This window comes from Microchirus variegatus (genome assembly GCF_963457635.1).
Source record: "Microchirus variegatus genome assembly, chromosome: 8".
Classification (NCBI taxonomy): Eukaryota; Metazoa; Chordata; class Actinopteri; order Pleuronectiformes; family Soleidae; genus Microchirus; species Microchirus variegatus.
In genome coordinates, this window is record NC_139809.1 from 1,452,057 (window position 1) to 1,472,311 (window position 20,255).

A 20,255-nucleotide genomic window follows, 5' to 3' on the forward strand; every position below is an offset into this window, starting at 1 on the left:
TTGTAAGCAACACACGACGAGCATTGTCAGAGAATGATGACTCTGATGTCTCAACATCATGCTGCTGGACGCAGAATGCAGAATGGAGTATCAGGAAGACAAAGCAGATGAAGTTTCAAACAGTGATTGTGTCCATTGTTTTTCAGTTAGAAATTATTTCTCTTATGTCAAAGTTCCGCTTGAACTTTAAGGAGGAGTGAAGTTGACAGATTCAGAACATAAAGCAATTCATTCATTATAATGAATCCATCGTTATTATCTTCCTCAACCAGCTGCCAATAAACTGCCAGCATGTAGTGTGTGTGTGTGTGTGTGTGTGTGTGTGTGTGTTATATCCATTCAGTTCATTTAACTTTACAACAGTCTTGTCTTCCAACATTATGTGTTTATATGCAGCTGCCCGGCTCGTCTTTAACAGACCTAAAATGGTACGTGTCACTCATGTTGCTCATCAACCTCCACTGAATCCACTAAACCAAATTCAAACTGACTGACCATCGCCTACAGAGTGATATCTGGTCTGCACCCACACACTTGAACTCTCATATTCAGGCTTATGCTCCTTCTCGACCACTGTGTTCCACTAGTAAACGCTGTCTCACTCTGATCTTTCAGCACACAAGGTAACGTCAGTCCAGACTGTTTTCATGTGTGACTCACCGACGGTGGAACAAGCTCCCTAATGCTATCAGGTCAGCAGAGTCAAGAAGCCTCATCTCTTTCCAGAACACGTCCTCTCTAAAATCTCCGCTAACTAGGGATCATTAGGACTCATTTTGAAAATGCATTTATATATAAAAAAAAAGTAACATCTTATTGTTTAACCCACATGTGTCAAACTCAAGGCCCGGGGACCAGATGTGGCCCGCCATGTCATTTTATGTGGCCCGCAAGTGATTAATTGGTCTTAAAAATCTGTGTTAAAATCTATGCGGTCTATGCTGCTTTAAGGCGTGAGTTGACCATAAACTACATTTCCTGCCACTGGATCGCAGTGTATCATTGTATATGCATCATGCGACGAGTGAAATTGAGATTGAGACTGTGATCGCAGCAGAATGTGTTCACAAAAGCCACAAACAAAAAAACGATGTGGCAGTGAGAGCTAGCTTTATTGTGGCTGAAGAAATCACCTGTGATTCAATGTCTTTTTCTGAGGGTGTTTTTCAAGTGTTTCAAGAAACATAATGCATAATATTTGTAACTTGAATAAGTAATAAATACATAAAGTTATTTATCAATATGTTACGGAGTAGTTACCTTTATTTTACATTATATTTGGTTACATTAATTCTGTATGACATGTAATCTGGCACTTTGAGGGTAAACATTATGCTGATGTGGCCCTCAGTGAAAATGAGTTCAACACCGCTGGTTTAACCTGGTAAGCCCTCACTATATTTTTAGAGAAAAACACCTATAAGACTATAAGACCACAACATTAAGGCTCATATGCATGTTCTAGGACATCTAGGGACCTCAGAGAATGTATAACTAGTGAAAGAAATGTTGTGTCTGTTACTATGCCTGAGTAAATTTGAGTAAACTTAAAGAGAAAAGTGAAATTTCGATCCTTGCCTGTTTTTGTTTGAGGGTAACACCATGCTAACAATGATTCCATGCACACAGATGCCACTGATCCCCTTCAGCAACTCCTTGACTACAAATATACCAAATATGATGATAATTCAGTAGCGTCTCCCCATTCACAGGATGGGAGAAATAGATTTATGATGATATAAAGTACTGTTTTCGTCTAGTCCAACATTCAAAATGAGCCCAAGAAACATTAAAAGCCAATTCTAAACATTAATTTTTGCACATGCGGATAGTGTTTTGTGAGTATTAGGATCTTAACTTTGAGCAACAGTTAAAAAAGAACACATTTGTTTTGTTTTACTGTTTTTAGAGCAGATGAATACGATGGTAGTTTTCTCAGACTTAAAGGGTTAACCAGGGTTAACCAACAAGCACCTGGTAGCCTGGTGGCTCACTTCACCTCACTCGCATGAATCCATATGATAACTCTGTAAAATATCATTGATATTGTTTATAAAAACTGTTAATCATTAGGAGTAAGCATTGGAATTAATGCGTATGCAATTGAATGCATAATATTAATCATTTAAATGGTTTAAAAAAATGGTGCATAAATGTTAATATGGTAGCTCTCCATATTATTACTTTACCCATCAGGTAGCTCTCGGCCTCAAAAAGGTTGGCGACTCCTGGGTTAAACAATAACGTTGTTACCGGGTGTCTCGTGTCTCTTGAAGCTTCAAAGTTCTTGACTTCACAAGCCCTCACCTCTTTTCAACTTTTCTGTAGTTCAAGATTATGAAACTCTTGCAGTTGTTTTCTTCTTCGCAAAGGCAGTTATCGTCAATGAAAAGGCCTATATTTGGCTACGTCAGACTTTTGATTGTTTCATAGCTCTGCAGGTTTGCAGTTTGTTTGTTTTTTTCCGCTGACATCAAGCATCACCACTGGCACTCTGCTGCTCCCTGACTCAAAACTGCAACATGGGGCAATGAATGAATTCCAAATGAGCCGTTGGATATGCAGCTGGGGATACATTGTCAAAAGGAAACATGTCAGCCATCCCCGACATATTCAAGTCACAGCTCAAAAAAAGGTGCACAAGACTCAGCTCTGCCATTTCCGCTGTGCTTTGAGACAGAATCTCTGTCTCTAGTCTGCTCCTTATAATGTCATACAAAGCAAAGTGAACACCAATAATTATTTCATTCATCATCAGTCTTACAAAATGCTCAGAAACATACAGAGCTATAAGCAAAAGCACACTCTCAAATGGATCCAACTAACTTACTGTGTGCAGAGAGGTGCAGTGATGCAGAGACTAGAGGGCCATATACAGGGCTCCGTGTTCACTGCCTGGGAATTATCACATCAAACGTGTACGCTCACTGCTTCTGACAAGGCCAACCATCACAGCCCAGTAGACACCAAGGACTCAACCGGAATATGACTCTCCAATAACTATAGTTGTGCACCAGTGATCCACACCAATAATAGTCAGATTTACAAGAATAACCAGAGAGGAAGCACTTGTCAAAGTGGCTGAAACAACTGCCTTGGAATCAGTGGGTAATTTGTCCAACCTTCACTGACTCTTGGGCAGCTTTATTTTTATTCTGCACTCACTATATCATCCACTGTGGCTTTGTGACTTTTTTTAGAAGGTGAAACTCAGATCTCAGGTTCTCAGTACGCTCTTAGAAATAAGGGTTCCAAAAGGGTTCTTCTACAAGGACTGAGGTTCTACCTGGAACCTTTTGCTTCTGAAAAAACCCATTCCCGAAGAAAGGGTTTTTCAAGGGTTCTTGGTAACACTAATGGTTCCAGTAAGAACCATTTTGATCCAGAGAACCCTTTAAAACCCCTTTCCCGAATAAAGGGTTTTAAAAGGGTTCTACCTGGAGCCAAAAAGGGTTCTATGAGGACAAAGTGCATTTGTTTGCATGACTACGTTGTAGGAAATCACAAACAAGGAATTTAGATAACTTTAGTTGGATTTTCAAATGATTTAAGTAATATAAAATAAATATGCTCGAGTGGTTTCTTGTTTTCCTTTTAGATACTGTAGTATCTGCACCAGTGTGCAAAGCAGTGTTTACCCTAACCCACCATTTTTGTGTTAGTGTACTAACACAAAACACAACTGGTGGAGTCCATTTTCCACCAATTTCAACAATTCATACATGAAAACTTGCATCAAACTCAAAATGCTGCTTTTGCCATTTGCTGAAGGAAAACTAAGCGGCAACTGTTGCTCCAAAGTGTCGACGCAGTGATCGATTGACAGGTGTATTGATGGGATTGGTAAGTTGATCTCAACGAAACTACTTTTTAAAAACGATTAATCGTACATCGTACAGTGGGTGACATTATCGTACAAATACGATTAGTTATGTTACTACAGGACATGAAGTGATTAGGCAGATCAAAGGCAGGTAAGATAGGTAACACAGACTTGAAAGGTAACAGCTTGATTAAATCACCTCACTCACTCACTCAGCGTCCCCAAGTGAATTTTCTGGGGTAACGCACATGTTCTCGTTTTCAGTGCTTTACAAGAGTATCTACGGTAGGTTGTTGGTTTAATATCTTGTGGTATTTTCAGGTAAATAGTTGACATTCGAGTCCCTCTGGAGTGGAAAATCCTTCTAATAACTTCTGACAGGCTGCACACTGAGAGGTGTGATGCTGCCCTCCGCAGTTCCAAGTTCTCAATCACAGTTCAAAGTTCATTATCACAGCTCACAGTAGCCGCCATTCACACGCTGCCTCGTTTCTAAGACGAACGATCAGTTCTTTGTTGTTTTAGACACTCGGTTCTCATGGTTGAGATCCATCCGCTGTGAGCGCGTAAAACATTAATGAATGTCACAGCAGAGCTGGTTGCTTTGTTTTGCTCACACTGGGGTAACAGATGCAGCAGACGCCCGGCACACTGCGGGGGTTTCCCCAAGCAGAAATGTGAAGGGCTGCAGAACAGAGAGAGATGAAAGGTGCTGAAGGAGAGAGAGAGAGAGAGAGAGAGAGAGAGAGAGAGAGAGAGAGAGAGAGAGAGAGAGAGAGAGAGAGAGAGAGAGAGAGAGAGAGACCCACACAAAGCCAGAGACAGTCACAGACTCTTTTGTCTCACAGTCTGAGAGGGATGACAAAAAGTGGAGAGGAACTCAAATGAGAAAGGCAAACATTTGAGAGAATAGGGGAGAGAGAGAGGTAGAGCATGACAGGGTGGATGCAATTGTGCAAAGTGGAAAAACCCTGACTTCCGGTGTGTTTGCTCTCATGCAGAGATAAAATAAATAAGTCTTTAAGTCTTTTAAGGGAGCTCAGGTAAATGCTCACATATACAGTACAGTATATCTCAGCCTTGGTATTTCTATTCAGTATTTTGCCAACAGACTTCCATCTATACCTGGTTGATATTAAGCCTTGCAGTTGTCACACAGTGACATAGATACACAGCACTGTTCTCCTCATGAGCGTGTGGGTCGGCTCACGCAGTATTAAACACATGCAGAGGTTAATTCAGAGGTTAAAAAGACACCCTAAATATGATGGTGTGAATTTGAGAGTTAATGTTTTTTTTGTCTCAGTGACGAGGATTAAGAGGCTGTAGTGATTGTGTGCAGGGCAAGATGAAGAAAAGGGAGCCCCCGACCTCGAGGAGAGCTCAAATCCAGCAACTGTACCAGAGATATGCATCAGCTGAGCCAATGCTCTCTGCTGATTCCCTTCAGAATTTCCTTCACAAAGAGCAGCATGAGCACACCGCAAACGAGGAGACAGCAATCAGTTTGATTGACAGATACGAGATTGATGAGACAGGTGAGTGAACTGTGTGTGTGTGTGTGTGTGTGTGTGTGTGTGTGTGTGTGTGTGTGTGTGTGTGTGTGTGTGTGTGTGTGTGTGTGTGTGTGTGTGTGTGTGTGTGTGTGCGTGCAATGTCAGACTTGCCAGCTGCTCAATCTTAGTCAATCTTAGTCTTCTATTAATTGACTTAAAACAAAAGTTAAGGTCTATGTGTGTGTCAAAGCGATTTTTTGTAATCAAAGAAGCAGGTGTTTGAAATGACAGCAGAAAAAAAGTTGAAGGATTTGTCACAATAATTGTCTAGTATGAAATGTTGTGAGAGTGAGATTATTATAACATAACATACCATCACAAACAGAAACACAGGACAACTTCACTCACTCCATACTTTCATACTTTAGTTATTGAGTAAGAGGTGTTTTGAGGAGTTTAGCCCATGCAGCACCTGTTACTACATAACATATATTTTATTCTCGGGTACAGAGGTCGACGATGGAGATATTTTCCTAAAACCTTTCAAAATATAGCTAATAATCTGCAGAATGTAAAAGCAGGTCCACAAGATGTGTTTTGGTTCAATAAACCATGACTTTTTTTTAGATTCTTTTTTCACACCACTGGGCACCTGGGAAGTTGCTAACCTTAATGAAATTATAATGATTTCAGTATTATCAATTAACCATATACTTTTCCTTCTTATGACTGGCAAAAAAAAGGCCTCATTTAAGCTTTATTTCAAATATTATCACTTGGATTTTCTTTCAGCGAGAGTTTCTGATTATGCATGGAAAATAGTATCTATACTGCTCATACACTCTTAGAAATAAAAGTGCTAAGTAGAACCATATAAGGTTCTTCAGCTTGTAATCATAGGAGAACCCTTTTTGGCTCCAGGTAGAACCTTTTTATTAAGGTTTCACCTGGAATCCTTTTGGAGGGTTCCACCAAGAACCCCTTTAAAACCCTTAATTCAGGAAAGGGGTTTTAAAGGGTTTTCTGGATCAACATGGTTTTTACTGGAACCATTAGTGTTACCAAGAACCCTTGAAAAAGGGTTTTTCAGAAGCAAATAGTTCCAGGTAGAACCTCAGCCCTTGTAGAAGGACCCTTTTGGAACCTTTATTTTTAAGAGTGTAGTTCGTTTTACTTTTACTGAACTACTTCTACTACTAGTACTAGTAATACCATTTATACTACTAATAATAATGCAGTGATATTGATGATCTTTTGGACTGACTTTATACTGGATTATATTTTTGTGCAATAACCACACCAAAGTCACCCCTACATGTGTCGCTCTAACTTTATCTGCTTTAGTACGGCAAAAAAAAACTGTTCCAAAGTCTGCTTTTGCACTTGGTGATAAATAATAATGATTAAAAAAACGCAAATGATAACGATATTTCTGTTTCTCCCTTCGCCTCCAGCCAGAGAAAATAGCTCCATGACATTTGAGGGATTCCTCAGGTACATGGAGTCCAAAGATTGCTGCATCTTCAACCATGACCACACGTCAGTCTACCAAGACATGGATCAGCCTCTCACCAGTTACTTCATTTCCTCATCACACAATACCTACCTGACCAGAGATCAGCTCGTAGGAAAAAGCCACCTGGATGCTTATGTTATGTAAGGAAGTTAACTATATAATTGGACATAGTTTCCCATTCGCAAAGTAGTCAGTGTTAAATCATGAATACTTCATGAAGGTGCATTAATGTTGTCAAATTTAAAATGTAGTTCTGACACTGATCTAAAAGGCCATTTAGCACACAATCATCCCATCGCTATAAGGTCTCTTTTCTCAAACTGCATGTGTGTGGTATCCGGATAATCTCTTTTCCTCTTCTTTCATTGACCCAGTCGTATGCTGAGGCAGACAGTAAAATTGCTGTGGTCCCTTTATGGGACAATGGGGGTGATTATGAAAGGGGCTGATGGCAGCAGAAGTGCTGCATGTACTCACTGTGAAAGTGCTGAGCGTCCTGGTCGGCTGGTGGAGTGGAACACTCCAAACCAGAGGCCTGGAAGCTCTGGTTCACTTCGATAATGAAGGAGCATCTTGGAGAAGACAACGCAGTGGAAGGAGCAGGAGATGGCGTCTGAAAACCCTCCAGCTCACTGGTGGAAAATGAAAGAAAGCAAAAAACCAAAATGACGTACCACAATCATGCTGCTCAACCTCAAATCACAGTCTGTTACTAATGTACAGAAATGGTTGATTGAACACAAATAAGTTTTGTATGTAGGGGAAAAAAAAGCATTTCTTAATGATAATGCTAACAACCCAAAGTACAACCATCCACCAGCTGATAGTAGGTAATAAAATAATATCGTGTGGTAATCAGAATTTTATAACAACAATACACTGGTAGACAAGGCCGATTAGTGAAAAACAACCACTTCAAATTTAGACTGTCTAAAGTATGATGGTGATATAATGTAACTTTATATCAGAGTTGCATGAAGACAATTGCACAGTCATTATGTTGCAAGAAAGAGAAATGTTAGAACAGGACAAGATCCAGATCCAGTCAGAGAGAAAAAGCTGTTGACATTGATATCATTGTGTCATACATGTTGTTGTGTGGTTTCTCTCCACATTCTTATTTATTTTAATTGTTCTATCATATCTTATATCGCCTCTTGTGAGCTATTTTATTTATTTATTCTTCTGTACAGCACTTTGGTTCACTGTGGTTGTTTTACAGTGCTTTACAAATAACGTTGGATTTGGATTGGATGAAGGGTGGGGCTTGGGAGAAATCTTAAAATATCAAGGCTTAAAGCCGAAAAATATACACATAATTTTTACTTTAACTTTCTCGCACAGTACAATATGAGTATGTCACAACCTCATCACAGCTAAGTGCTATGTGTGTGTGTATGTGTGTGTGTGAAACAGTGCTCTAAGGAAAGCCTGTCGCTGTCTGGAGATTGACTGCTGGGACGGGCCAGATATGGAGCCTTTAGTCTACCATGGTCACACCCTGACCACAAAGATACTCTTTAAGGACGTCGTCCAAACTGTGGAGCAACATGCCTTTGAGGTAACGTCATATGCAGCAGAATCTTACTTGACATGAAATCTCTTTGAGTGAAACCCAGGCATAAATCTCAGCATCCAAACGACGCCGAGCTGCATCTACTCTGATCGATAGCATCTGTGAATTCTCTTTGTACAGCGAGGACGATGCCACTTGTTGAGAAGTTGAATTACTCTGACTTGTCGTTTTAAGTGCGATAATTTCTCGACAGATGTCTGCTTACCCAGTGATTCTGTCCTTGGAAAACCATTGCTCGCAGGAGCAGCAAGAGGTCATGGCCCAGTACCTCATCTCGATCCTGGGGGAGAAGCTGCTGAGAAATCCCTTGGATCATTTGACCACTGGAGACCTCCCGAGCCCAAATGTAAGACTTGTGTGCTTGGTAATCTAAATGGTTAATCTTAAACTAAATCTGTGTTTTAATGCTTGAGTGTTGAATGGTGGCAGCGTTTGTATGTATGAGCCTCATTAGTCTCATTCTGAGGCTTTCTTTGCCTCCATCTTCTTCCACTGGGACGTGGTCTTCCAGAGATTGACATACTCTAATGTGATGTTGCTTGGTCCATCATTTTAAACACACTGAGTCACTTGAGATGATTGTTACTTTAGATTTCACAGCCTGAAAAACATCTCCGTCAGCCCACGACTGAACCGGCCTAAAAGTCTCTCTCGTGAATTGAATATGACAAAAAGGATGAAAGTTTGTTTCACTCTGTGTGGATGAATCCAAGAGTTTCTTTGCTGCCTCTAACTTTTACTTTGGAATATACAAAAAAAAAGTGCCTTATATTTTATCCAGGATATGCATGTTTTTGACTTTATATGAGCTTCAGACCTCAGCAGCAGGGGAGGATGAAAACCCCAGCTGCTGTGTCTATATTTACCCATCATCCAGTGTTTCTGTTGGATTAGGTTGAGTCCATTACCATTTTATACTGTCAACAGGAGACACAACTCTCTTCAAGAACCTCATATACATCCTTAGTAACATCAGCACAGACACAGCCTCCATCCACAGCTCTCCAGACTGTATCATGTTGTCGCACAGGAATGAAAAATGAAAGAGTGCAGAGCCAAAGGAAGCTCTGAAGCTTGTCATTTCCATACTGTATTGACTCTTCCAGGTTGTTAATGTTGGCAGAGCTGTAATTATTTTGCATATTTTGTGAGTGTGACACAGGCAGCGTGGCTTCCTGTGGTGTAAGTCACTCTAGCGCTCCTTCTGAAGTTGGAAAAAGAATGTTTTGATTTGAACTTTTTAAGTGTATTGCTACGTATCTCCGTAAAGAGTACGGAGCTGCAGCAGCAGGCGTGTGATGCAGAGGTTTTGTTCACCTGCTGCTTTGTCCTTTTCAACAAGATGTCAGGCTGTGAACGTGTTCTTTGGGACACAAATTTGTTCAAAAGAAATCACTTTTTATGTTACGATCATTTTTTAATTGATTTATTGATGCCAGGACTTGAGGTACAAAGTCCTCATCAAGTTTAAAAAGCAAAAGCCCCTCGAGGCTGAAGCTGCATCAGGGACAGAAGCAGAGGAGAATGTAGATGAGGGCGATGATGATGATGAGGAGGAGGAGGAGGATCTTCAGACCACATCAAAGGTCTTGTCTCCCAAAAAAGCAGGGTCAAAGTCAAAAGTAAGTCAGGGCAAGTACAGCTTGAAACATAAATGGAGATGTGTTAATGACAACAATAAGATAAAACTTTAGTTCTGTCCTCTGCACCACTAATTCCACCACTATCTGTTGCAAGTTGTTGATCTGCTGTCTTTGTGTTGTCCTAAATGTGATGGGCAGAAGACGGTGGTGGTGGCCAAAGCTTTGTCCGACCTGGTCATATACACCCAGTCTGTCAAGTTCGTCAGCTTCAGTTACTCTAAGGACAATCAGAACTGCTACGAGAACACGTCTATGGCGGAGAAGAAAGCACGGAAGCTCGCCAAAGCCTCAGGTAAAGAAACTATAAATCTCTTTTGCTGATTCAAAACTGGAAATAAGAGGTTGCATTTTGAAATATAGAGCAGGTCGTCATCGTTGTTGCTTCGTACCACTATCCACCCCATACTCCATGTCCACAAAACCTCCATTCCCCTTCTACTACAGTTTTATCTTCTCAACCCATTTTTCTATATAACCAAATGTGCAGGTGTGATCAGGTTCATTCACATTTGACTAGTGCAGCTGCTAATGACCAGGTGATGTTACCACGCCCAAAATCAAATGCTTAAAAGAGAACTGTTATTTATCGTGGCATCAATTATTGGAATAATTGTCCACTGATATGTAAACTGAATAGCAAAGTATCTGAGAATGCACTATTTAAGTTTGTGAGTTGGGTATGGACAGACAGAATTTAACAATGAATGTAATGCTGTAAGAACTTATTCTGAACATTTATTGATATGTTTATAATGATGTCTATCATGTTTCACTGCTTTTAGAATTTGTAAGAACTTATTTGTGGACCCCAGGAAGACACGCTTGTCTAACTTTGGTGACAGATAATGGGGATCCTTTTAATAAACAATGAATAAACAATACTACCCTCGCAAAGGTTATATAGATCTAGTCCAGTTGTCCAGGGCTAGGATAAAAACCACAGTGCTGCTCTTGAGCACCCTGGTGTAGACCTTTCCAGGGAGGCTGAGTAGTGTGATCCACCTGTAGTTGGAACACACCCTCAAATCCCCCCCCCCCCTTTTAAAGATGGGGAGCACCTCACTCTGAGGACAGCCCCACAACACCCAGAGCCTTGAGGAGGGGCCCTGGAGTCTACCACTTCAACCTCTGACTCAGTGGGATTGAGGAGATCCTCACAATATTCCTTCCACCATGTGACTTCTTCCCAAGTCGAGGTCAGCAGCCTGACCAGTCCCACTGTAAACAGTGTGAACATGGAGCTGCTTCTCATTTCTGAGTCATTGGAGTTCATTTCTTCTCACTCCATGACCTCATCGAAATCCTCCCAACTCCGAGTTTTTGCCTCAGCAAATAATAGAGCAGGTGTTCAGTTAAATGCAACATTTGACACTTCACATTACCTTCACAATAGTCATAGTATGTTGATACCATCTTATTTCTAATGCAATTTCCAGCCTGGTAATAACAGTGTGATGAAATTATAACAATAATAATACAGGTAAATGCTTGAAGTTTGTGAATCCAAATTGCTGATGACGATATTATAGCATTGCTATTATCAGGCGATTACTATTGAAACAAGATGGTATTACTATAATATTAACGTATTCTTGCTGGACTGTAATGTAGAAAAAAGTGTTACTGATAAGTTTGTGTTGATTCTTTCTGGACAAAAAAACCCCCAGAAAATTATACTGAAGGCCACAAACTTTATAATTGCAAAAGCTTATTTAACATGACAGCTGTAGAAGAGCGGGTACATTTTTTTACCATTTTTTCTTGGTAATAAAGCAAAATAGCACAAGTCCAGCAATTTCCCTTCTGCTTTAGTCGTTGCCAAGTCTTTACCAGGAAATGAACTATTCAGGAGTGAAAATCTGATTTGACATTCTACTCAAATGATTCATATGAAACTTGTGCATCTCATTTCTGGGATTCAGTTTTGAAGAAAAACAACTTTACATTATGTCATTGACTAAACATTCGCTTTCAGCGTACATTTTGAATAACGCTGAACCTCCTGACCTTTGACTCTCGTGTGCGTGTCGACTTTCTCAGGTGCAGATTTTGTCCAACACAACCAGAAATTCCTCAGCAGAATGTACCCGTCAGGCTCCAGGGTGCTGTCGTCCAACTACAATCCCCAGGATTTCTGGAACGTCGGCTCACAGCTCGGTCAGTCGGAGCAAAACTGTGTGACATATAAACATTCATTATCACAAATACAGTAGTATGACACCATATTAGGGCCAAACTGTAGAGAGAGAAAAAAGTAATCTTTGGAGAATGAAGTTGTGATATTATGAGATTCTTTTTTTATCACTATCTAATGTATTATTATTAAATAGCAACAGAACGCAGATGTCACCAGTTCAGTCGACCACTACCAGCCATTTCCTCCCCTACAAAATAGATTATTTTCTCCAAGTCTGTGTGATTATTTCTTCCAAAGCTCTGATGCTAAAAATAATATTGATACAAATGTATTCTCATAATATTATGACTTCTTCAGTTTGGCCCTAATACTCCACGAGGTTTACAACTTGGTAAAGATAATGATTATTACAGGGTTTGTTGGAACATTCCAAGTTTCCAAACTCCTATAAATGTCCTGCATGTAGTTTATGTAATATGGAAATGAGATAAAGCATTTTTAACTGAATCTTATACTAAAAAAAAACCTTGATCATTTAAAACTGATGACATTTATTAGGTATTTTGCATTAGAAATTAATAATATATGCATTCACTTAAAAAGGAGTAGACTTCAATATACTGTCTGCCATCCCATTGGCTCAGTTGTTCATACCTGTGCACCGCACTGATTTCCTCAAATTCTCTGGAGATGCACGATGAGCCGCTCTGATCCACGCGTTCTCGTCACGCGTCCTCGTCATACTGCGCATCGCCGCTGCTCAGCCAAACAATGACACTGATTTACAGCCGTCCGGAGCTGTGGCAGCAGCTACTGTGCTGTGATGGTGAGCGGCATCGGTTTCACAAACTGTCAGTGGAAACATAATGATACGTTAAGGAAAGGATGCATCGCAAATGCACAGTATTAAACATTTGCGTTGCATTATTCGTATGTTATTGCAGCCTAACCATAATTAATATCTTTGAGCATGGCACAGCTACGCAGCACACATACCAACACAGAGGGAGCTTTTACACTGCAGGAAACCTCACGACACATGGTGCACTCATTTCAGTCATTGACTTCACTGATGCAATACATATGACAGTGTGGTGTCAACATTTAAGTGATTGTATAAGTGAGTTCCCTCCTGCAGAAAGAAAATACACATTTCACTTCATTGTGAAAGCATAGAGGCAGCTTCTGCTTTGTTGCTCGTCATTTTCATTCTAACAACATTGTCCCGTGTTTTTTTTTTTTTTTCTGCAGTGGCTCTCAATTTCCAGACTCTGGGTTTGCCCATGGACCTTAATGATGGCCGTTTCCAGGACAACGGGGGCTGTGGGTACATTTTGAAGCCATCGGTGCTCATGTCCAATGAGGGCTTTGATCCTGGCTGCCAGAGCAGTTCCGTGCCCTCACAACTGCTACTCAAGGTAGAGCTATGGAGCAGTGAATGCCAAATCATCCATTCAAGGTTGTTCTATAGATTAAGGTGTAATGGTAGATGAGCTTTGTGCTTGCGTGTCTATATCCTGTATGCATGCGTGTCTATGCCTCACAATGTAGGCCATTGTAAAGTGAAGCTCATTTCACTCTTTGCCTCCATAAATACTCTGCTGTCAGATGGTGTGAACCATCAGTCTGAATTTAATTAGATTATCTCCTTCAGAAAGTAGAGAGAAAGGAGAGCGATGGGTGATCTACTGCAATCACTGCCAGGTTCCAAAATAGGAAATCATCCCCCTTTTTTCATTATTTTAAGTATCTGGGGAGACAGTAACTGCTGCACGTGTGATGCAGTGTCACAGTGAAAAAGGAGTGAATGATAGAGAAGGGAATGCAGTGACAAAATTGCATCAAAGTAATGAAGCCTCACACGCGACCAGTCCAGTTACAGAGACACCATCGTTTAGATATGTGCAGAACATATTGGTGGGATTTAAGGGGGATTTAAGGATATCAGGGGCTTTGTAACGAAAAATACAACATTTATAAGTGCCTGGCTTCATGTGGGACTCACAGAGACTCTTGACAGCAGAGGAGGGAGGGAGGGAGGGAGGGAGGGAGGGAGGGAGGGAGGAAGGCAGAGACTTCATAATTACTCTGCTGGAATCAGTCTGATGAACTGTTCTGAGTCATATTGAAAAATCTTCTTTAAAAAGCTGAATCACCCACTTGGAAATCGAGTGTGGCCATGCCACTTTCTTTTGGTGTTAATATTGTGGGTGAAGGTGAAGATGACTTGAGTTTAAACTCCACACTCCAGTCACACAACAAATCACTATCTCTCACAGAAAGTCAGCAAATGTTCCCTGGGAACCCACAAGTCGGTCAACACCTTAGAGTGGAGTGACTCAACTCATTCAGAGACATTGTTTATGTATAAGGTGTTCCTGATCCACGTTTTTGAAAGCCAGTCTGTGTTTACGTGTGATGTGGTCACGGATTCTCAGCTGACTTAGAAACTTGTGCAATAACAGTTTCATATTTAATCTTAAAATATGTTAAGATATTTTATATTCTACATTTATAGTATGCTATTTTGTTAACACTTTAGATTAGGGAACACATATTCACCATTAACTAGGTGCTTATTAACATGCATATAAGTAGCATACTAGCCCTTTAATAGTAAATATTAAGCACGCATTAACAGCTTATGTAGGAAAAATCTTAATTTATGTCGTAATAGAGGTAGAATAAGGTTATGTATAATACAGTGTTTAAATGCGCCTAACGATTACTAATAAAGGGCTAGTATGCAACTCATTGGTAAGCACCTAGTTAATGGTGAATGTGTGTTCCCTAATCTAAAGTGTTACCCTCCTATTTTGGTAACACTTTAGATTAGGGAACACACATTCACCATTAACTAGGTGCTTACTAACATGCATATAAGTAGCATACTAGCCCTTTATTAGTAAATATTTAGCACGTATTAACAGCTTATGTAGGAAAAATCTTAATTTATGCGGTAATAGATTAGCTCATATATTAGTAAGCACCTAATGGTGAATATGTGTTCCCTAATCTAAAATGTTACCAAAACTTGACTGCGATAACATCTTCTTGAAATATGTCTGAAATATGATATTTAATATTGTACATTTATATTATCTTATTTTATATTTACACCCAGCCTCATCGGCTTTGTTTTTACGATGTGATTGTTACGTGTTTGTTTTGTGTCTGTGGTGAATATGTTGTTTGTATGATGTAAATATGGTTCAAAGCACCTTCCATAAGAGCACACAATGACGAGAATGGTTTCTACTACTTCTACATCTACTGAAGGAGTCCGGTGTTGTGTCAGAGTTGGATCTGCTGCACCAGCGATAAAAGGAGCTAAATCTTGATCGTGCAACAGACACTTAAACTATAGAACAACACTGACATCAGCCACTGCAGCAAAACTGCATGAGATTATCTCCTGTGCTCGGTTTCTTGATACTCTGTGAAAAACACATCTGACTTTATTTATTTATTTACACCATCACTCTGTATTATTTGATCTCACTGCATCTGCTCTTAACTGAGTGGAATCTGGTGTTGAATCATAATTCAGATCGACGACTTTTAAAGATAAAACTATTCATTTGCTCAAGAAAAACAATATTTCTCCCTTGAGATTTTTTACCCCAAATCTGTTCAGCATAAAACTGTTTTGTATCATGACTGCAGAGGAGGAGGAGGAGGAGGAGGAGGAGGAGGAGGGGAGGCACTGTAATTTTGGGCCGGACACTGTAAAGCTCCATCAGTGCCAAGCGGGGCATGTCATGATAAGTACAAGCAGGTTTGTCTTTGATCAGGACTGGAGAAGGGAAGGAAAGGCTCAGCGTGAGATGACTGCAGATAAGCCTGCTTCTTTCCTGACCAGTGTAATCACAGCTCTGTCCTCTGTTCTTCTTTTGTCTAATCATACTGCCTTCTCCTTTATATTTACCATTTATCCCTGGTCTAAAGGTTGGGTGTGAAACACTTAGGATGGTTTATTGGATATACACGACTCATAATAATGTGTTTATATCAGTGTATTCTCGCTTATAACGTAGCCAAACAAGCCAAATACTTTCTCATATTAAAGCAAAATGTTACGATGCAAATGCCGCTGTGGTTATCTGATGCACTCTGTTTATTAAACACTGCAGTCTCCATTAGCTGTCACTCATTCTTACCTTGTGTGACTCTCCTCCTGTGTGTGTGTGTGTGGTACCTGCAGGTGATCAGCGGCTCCAACCTTCCTGTTTCCAGGAGCGGCAAAGCTCTGGACCCCTTTGTCAGAGTGGAGATACATGGGATTCCATCGGACTCTTGTAAAAAGAACACACCCACAGTCAACAACAATTGTGAGTTGTACATCATACTTTACATTTACAGTCTCTCTCCAGCTTCTCTGGCTCAGCTCTGTTCTGCGTTTGTTTCTTTGACAGTTTCTCACATTAAAAGCTGAGCTGTAATTGCGACACCAGATGTTGGAAAGAAAGAAAATAAACTTTATTTCCTAGATCACTAGTTAATTAAAATAGGATTAATGACATTCCATTATTCCATGAATAATTAGTTCCATGGTTTGTTATTATGTATGTAGAGCAATGCAACAGATCAATATTTACAAATCACATCTGAATCATTTATCAGCATATAAATATATATAAGGGCTTTCTTCCTGTTTTCTTCCTCCTACAACTCCTTTCTGATAAGCTTCAAGTTTGTCACTTCTTCAGCATGAAGAAGTGCATTTCCTTTGAAGAGAAGTCTGTCATACTCTGTCTGAGTATATAGTAAATATTAATGGCTCACTTTTATGCACAAAGTGGATCCATATTCCCAGCACTGGACATGATCTCTGTGCCACATCACCAATGTGTACGATGATTATAGGTAGCTTTTGTTCATAGTAAGTATTAAAAAATGTTCCTTCGGCTCCTGACATTACAGCGTCTAACTATCTTCAGACAATCTGAGTGAGGAAGATAATCCCTCAGCTGTTAAGTGTGTGCCTGCATTTTAAAAAAACATAACACTGGGCGAGCTTTGGAGAGGTAGTGAAAAGACATGGATGGTGCAGAGCCTTTACACAGAGGGGAAAATAAATCCTCAAAAAAAAAATCATTTCACACTATGAAACAGACGAGGTAGAGCGTGAATACAAATGAAAGTCACAGAGAAACTTGAGGGAAATTGCTTTGAATCACAAATGTGTTGTGAACTGCAGCAAAGATGATGCATAAGTTATCTCTCCATGTTCTCTCCTCTTCCTTTGTCACGGCCAACCTGAACCCAACTATCACTTTTCATGCACCGTCATCACCAGGTGATGCCAAACCTGGGATCATGTTAAACAATTATGGCTCCTGAACATAAGCCACATAAGCACATTACTGTGCTGAGGTTTGCATCATGGCGATACAGCAGGGTTTCTCACTCCTGGTCCTGAGGAGCCACTGTGCTGCATGTTTTAGATGTTTCCCTGCTCAAACACACCTGATTCAAATGGTCAACTCGTCAGTAAGCTCTGCTGAAGCCTGATAACGACCCATTTATTCGAAGCAGGTGCCCGTGTGGGAGCAGGGAAACACCTAAAACATGCAGGACAGTGGCTCCCCGGGACCAGGAGTGAGAAACCCTGCAATACAGCAACAACATCACTATTTATAATAAGCTTTATTGGTGAGTTTTAGTGATGGTAGCTCTGTTTGAAGGTCCCTGCACTGTAACTTTGTCTTTATAAGTCTACATGAAGTACTGTGTAATTTAACATAGTTTGGCCAGTTACTGTGAGCAGATACGAGCTACAAACACAACAACATCAGGGCAAACTTGCTGATAACCTTTGCAACATTATCACCGAGTGTGTTTACATGCACACTAAAACAATGACAGGTTAACTGGAAAAAAACGTTTAAGGTGTATACATGTCTCGAAGAAATCAGAATATTGACAGAAACCTAGGTGTGTTAAACCGATAATGAATATCGGTTTATTCCGTTTACACGAGCACTTGAATAACCAAATAACTACAAAAACCTGATAATAATATATTTTTTTAGTGTGCATGTAAACGCACTCAATAACTTGCAGTCGTGCTTCTGGCCACCTGTTCTGTTTTTGGTCTCATCACTCTTTTGCCACTTAAACATCCACTATACTCACAGCTATAGTTGTGAAATGTTGCATGTCGTCTGCTGTTGAGCAGTTAGCATGGCAGGGATTTCATGCTTTTAGAAACACACCAAGCAGAGACACCGACTCCTGCCAGAATCGCTGCACTGAGAGCGATGACACTGAGCCAGGACTGTAAAAGTTTGGGGTGTAAACAAACCACAGATGCTAAAATGCTGTGGCTCTGGTCTGCAGAGTCGAGTGATCACTTTCTGTGGCTTCAACGACACGTCATGTGATCCATTATTATTATAAAATATTTACTCTGTGCACTAAACCCATCAACAGAGTATTGCATTACAACAGGCAAGCAGGCAATTGCCATGGGCCCCGAGCCAAGATGGGGCCCCATAAGTGTAGCTGATTATTTCAGTCAACAGCAGCGACACTTTTGTGAAAGCCCACTTAAATTTTATGTTATTTTTTTTGTGGAACCAATCACAACTCCATAGCTGAAGACTCCTGACAAGGCCTCCAATGCCACTAGCTCACTTTAGTTTGATGTAATGCTTCTGATTACCATTCCAGCTCTGACTCCTCACTGGGACACAAACATGGACTTCAGCCTCAGCGTCCCTGAGCTCTGCCTCATCCGCTTCTGTGTGCGACATCAGACCGGCCCTCTGACCAATGAGTTTGTGGGTCAGTACACGCTGCCCTTCACCAGCCTGAAGAAAGGTGAGTCACAGAGACAGGGAGTCATAAGAGAAGCTAAATTACATCAGGTGACAGTGTGCGACCATTATTATGTTTCCCTTAATCCACTGGTGTCAGCATTACTGAAGGTTGGTCTGTGCTGCAGCTTTAAAAATGCTCCTGTGCATCTGTATGAAGCTCATATATGAAACACATTAAACATACTTTTTTTTTTCTTCATGCCACCTCTCTTCTCCTGCTCAAGGCTATCACTGGGTTCCTCTCCGTTCCCAAGACGGATGCAGCCTGGATCCAGCCTCCCTCTTTGTCTTTGTTTGGTATTCCTAAAAAACAGCTCTCCACATCAGACTCTTCTCACACACACACACACACACACACACGTATGCACACTTCCTCTCTCTGGTGGATTAAGAAGCACAGCTGATGACGCAGCAACAAAACTTAAAAATACAGTAAATATACAAAGGCACCATTTCCTTAGATACCACTTTTATTGTCAGAAATAGACGTTTCTTTGTATTCTGTTAGTGCTGAAGTCACCTGATGTGAAACTGTCAAAGATCAAGTCTCTGTTAGCATCACTTGAACGATAAATTAATCCCTGGAGTAACACTTTTTATTGAACGAATAAGTGCAATTATTGCTGTGGGGTTGATCAATCACCTGATGATCCAACTTAGCCAGATGATAATAATGCTTTTGGATTCATCGTCTATGAGAAAATACACATCAATCTTAAGATTGTAGCTGGAATTGGAGAGTCATGCATCCCTGCATGCTCTGTGAATATTCTAATAATAAAAAAAGAAGCCACTAGCATTTTCCTCCAAACCTACCTTTCTGAGTGACCCAGCAGGAAAGATTATAAATAGCATTCATAGACACAGAGGTATACATTAAAATCCAGTGCAGGGAAGTCTATTTCTATTCCTGTTCATCACCTGTGATGAAGGCCAAGTCTTTATGAATGAGTTCAGGTCAGCCTGTGAGGAGAAGACATTAAGACGTGTCCTCGTCTTGGGACTGAGTGTGTGAGTTTGTGCATGTTTGTGCATGCATGTCCATAACTGCGTTTAAATGTCATTGCTGATTAGGACAAAAGACTGAGAAAGGGGCAGAGTGTTAATTAAACCCCTCAGGCCAGAGAGACGGATACGTCCATCCAGCTCACACACTGTCCTCACCCCCGTCCTCACCCCTCTTCTCCTTTCTCACCCTTGTGCCCAACTCCACTATTCAAGGACATCCAGCTGACATCAC

The 20,255-nt window shown here is 40.5% G+C and overlaps 1 protein-coding gene across 1 annotated transcript; it reads left to right on the top strand.

Moving 5' to 3' along the window:
- Window positions 1-5,171: 5,171 nt before the first annotated feature.
- Window positions 5,172-19,322, top strand: LOC310930619 (1-phosphatidylinositol 4,5-bisphosphate phosphodiesterase zeta-1-like; the record flags this gene model as incomplete). Its single annotated transcript, XM_083893654.1, has 11 exons — window positions 5,172-5,361; window positions 6,774-6,975; window positions 8,252-8,396; window positions 8,605-8,757; window positions 9,851-10,033; window positions 10,193-10,346; window positions 12,095-12,211; window positions 13,443-13,609; window positions 16,396-16,522; window positions 18,867-19,016; window positions 19,240-19,322. 11 exons carry the CDS (start codon window positions 5,172-5,174, stop codon window positions 19,320-19,322), a joined length of 1,671 nt encoding a protein of 556 aa, XP_083749780.1.
- Window positions 19,323-20,255: the final 933 nt, after the last annotated feature.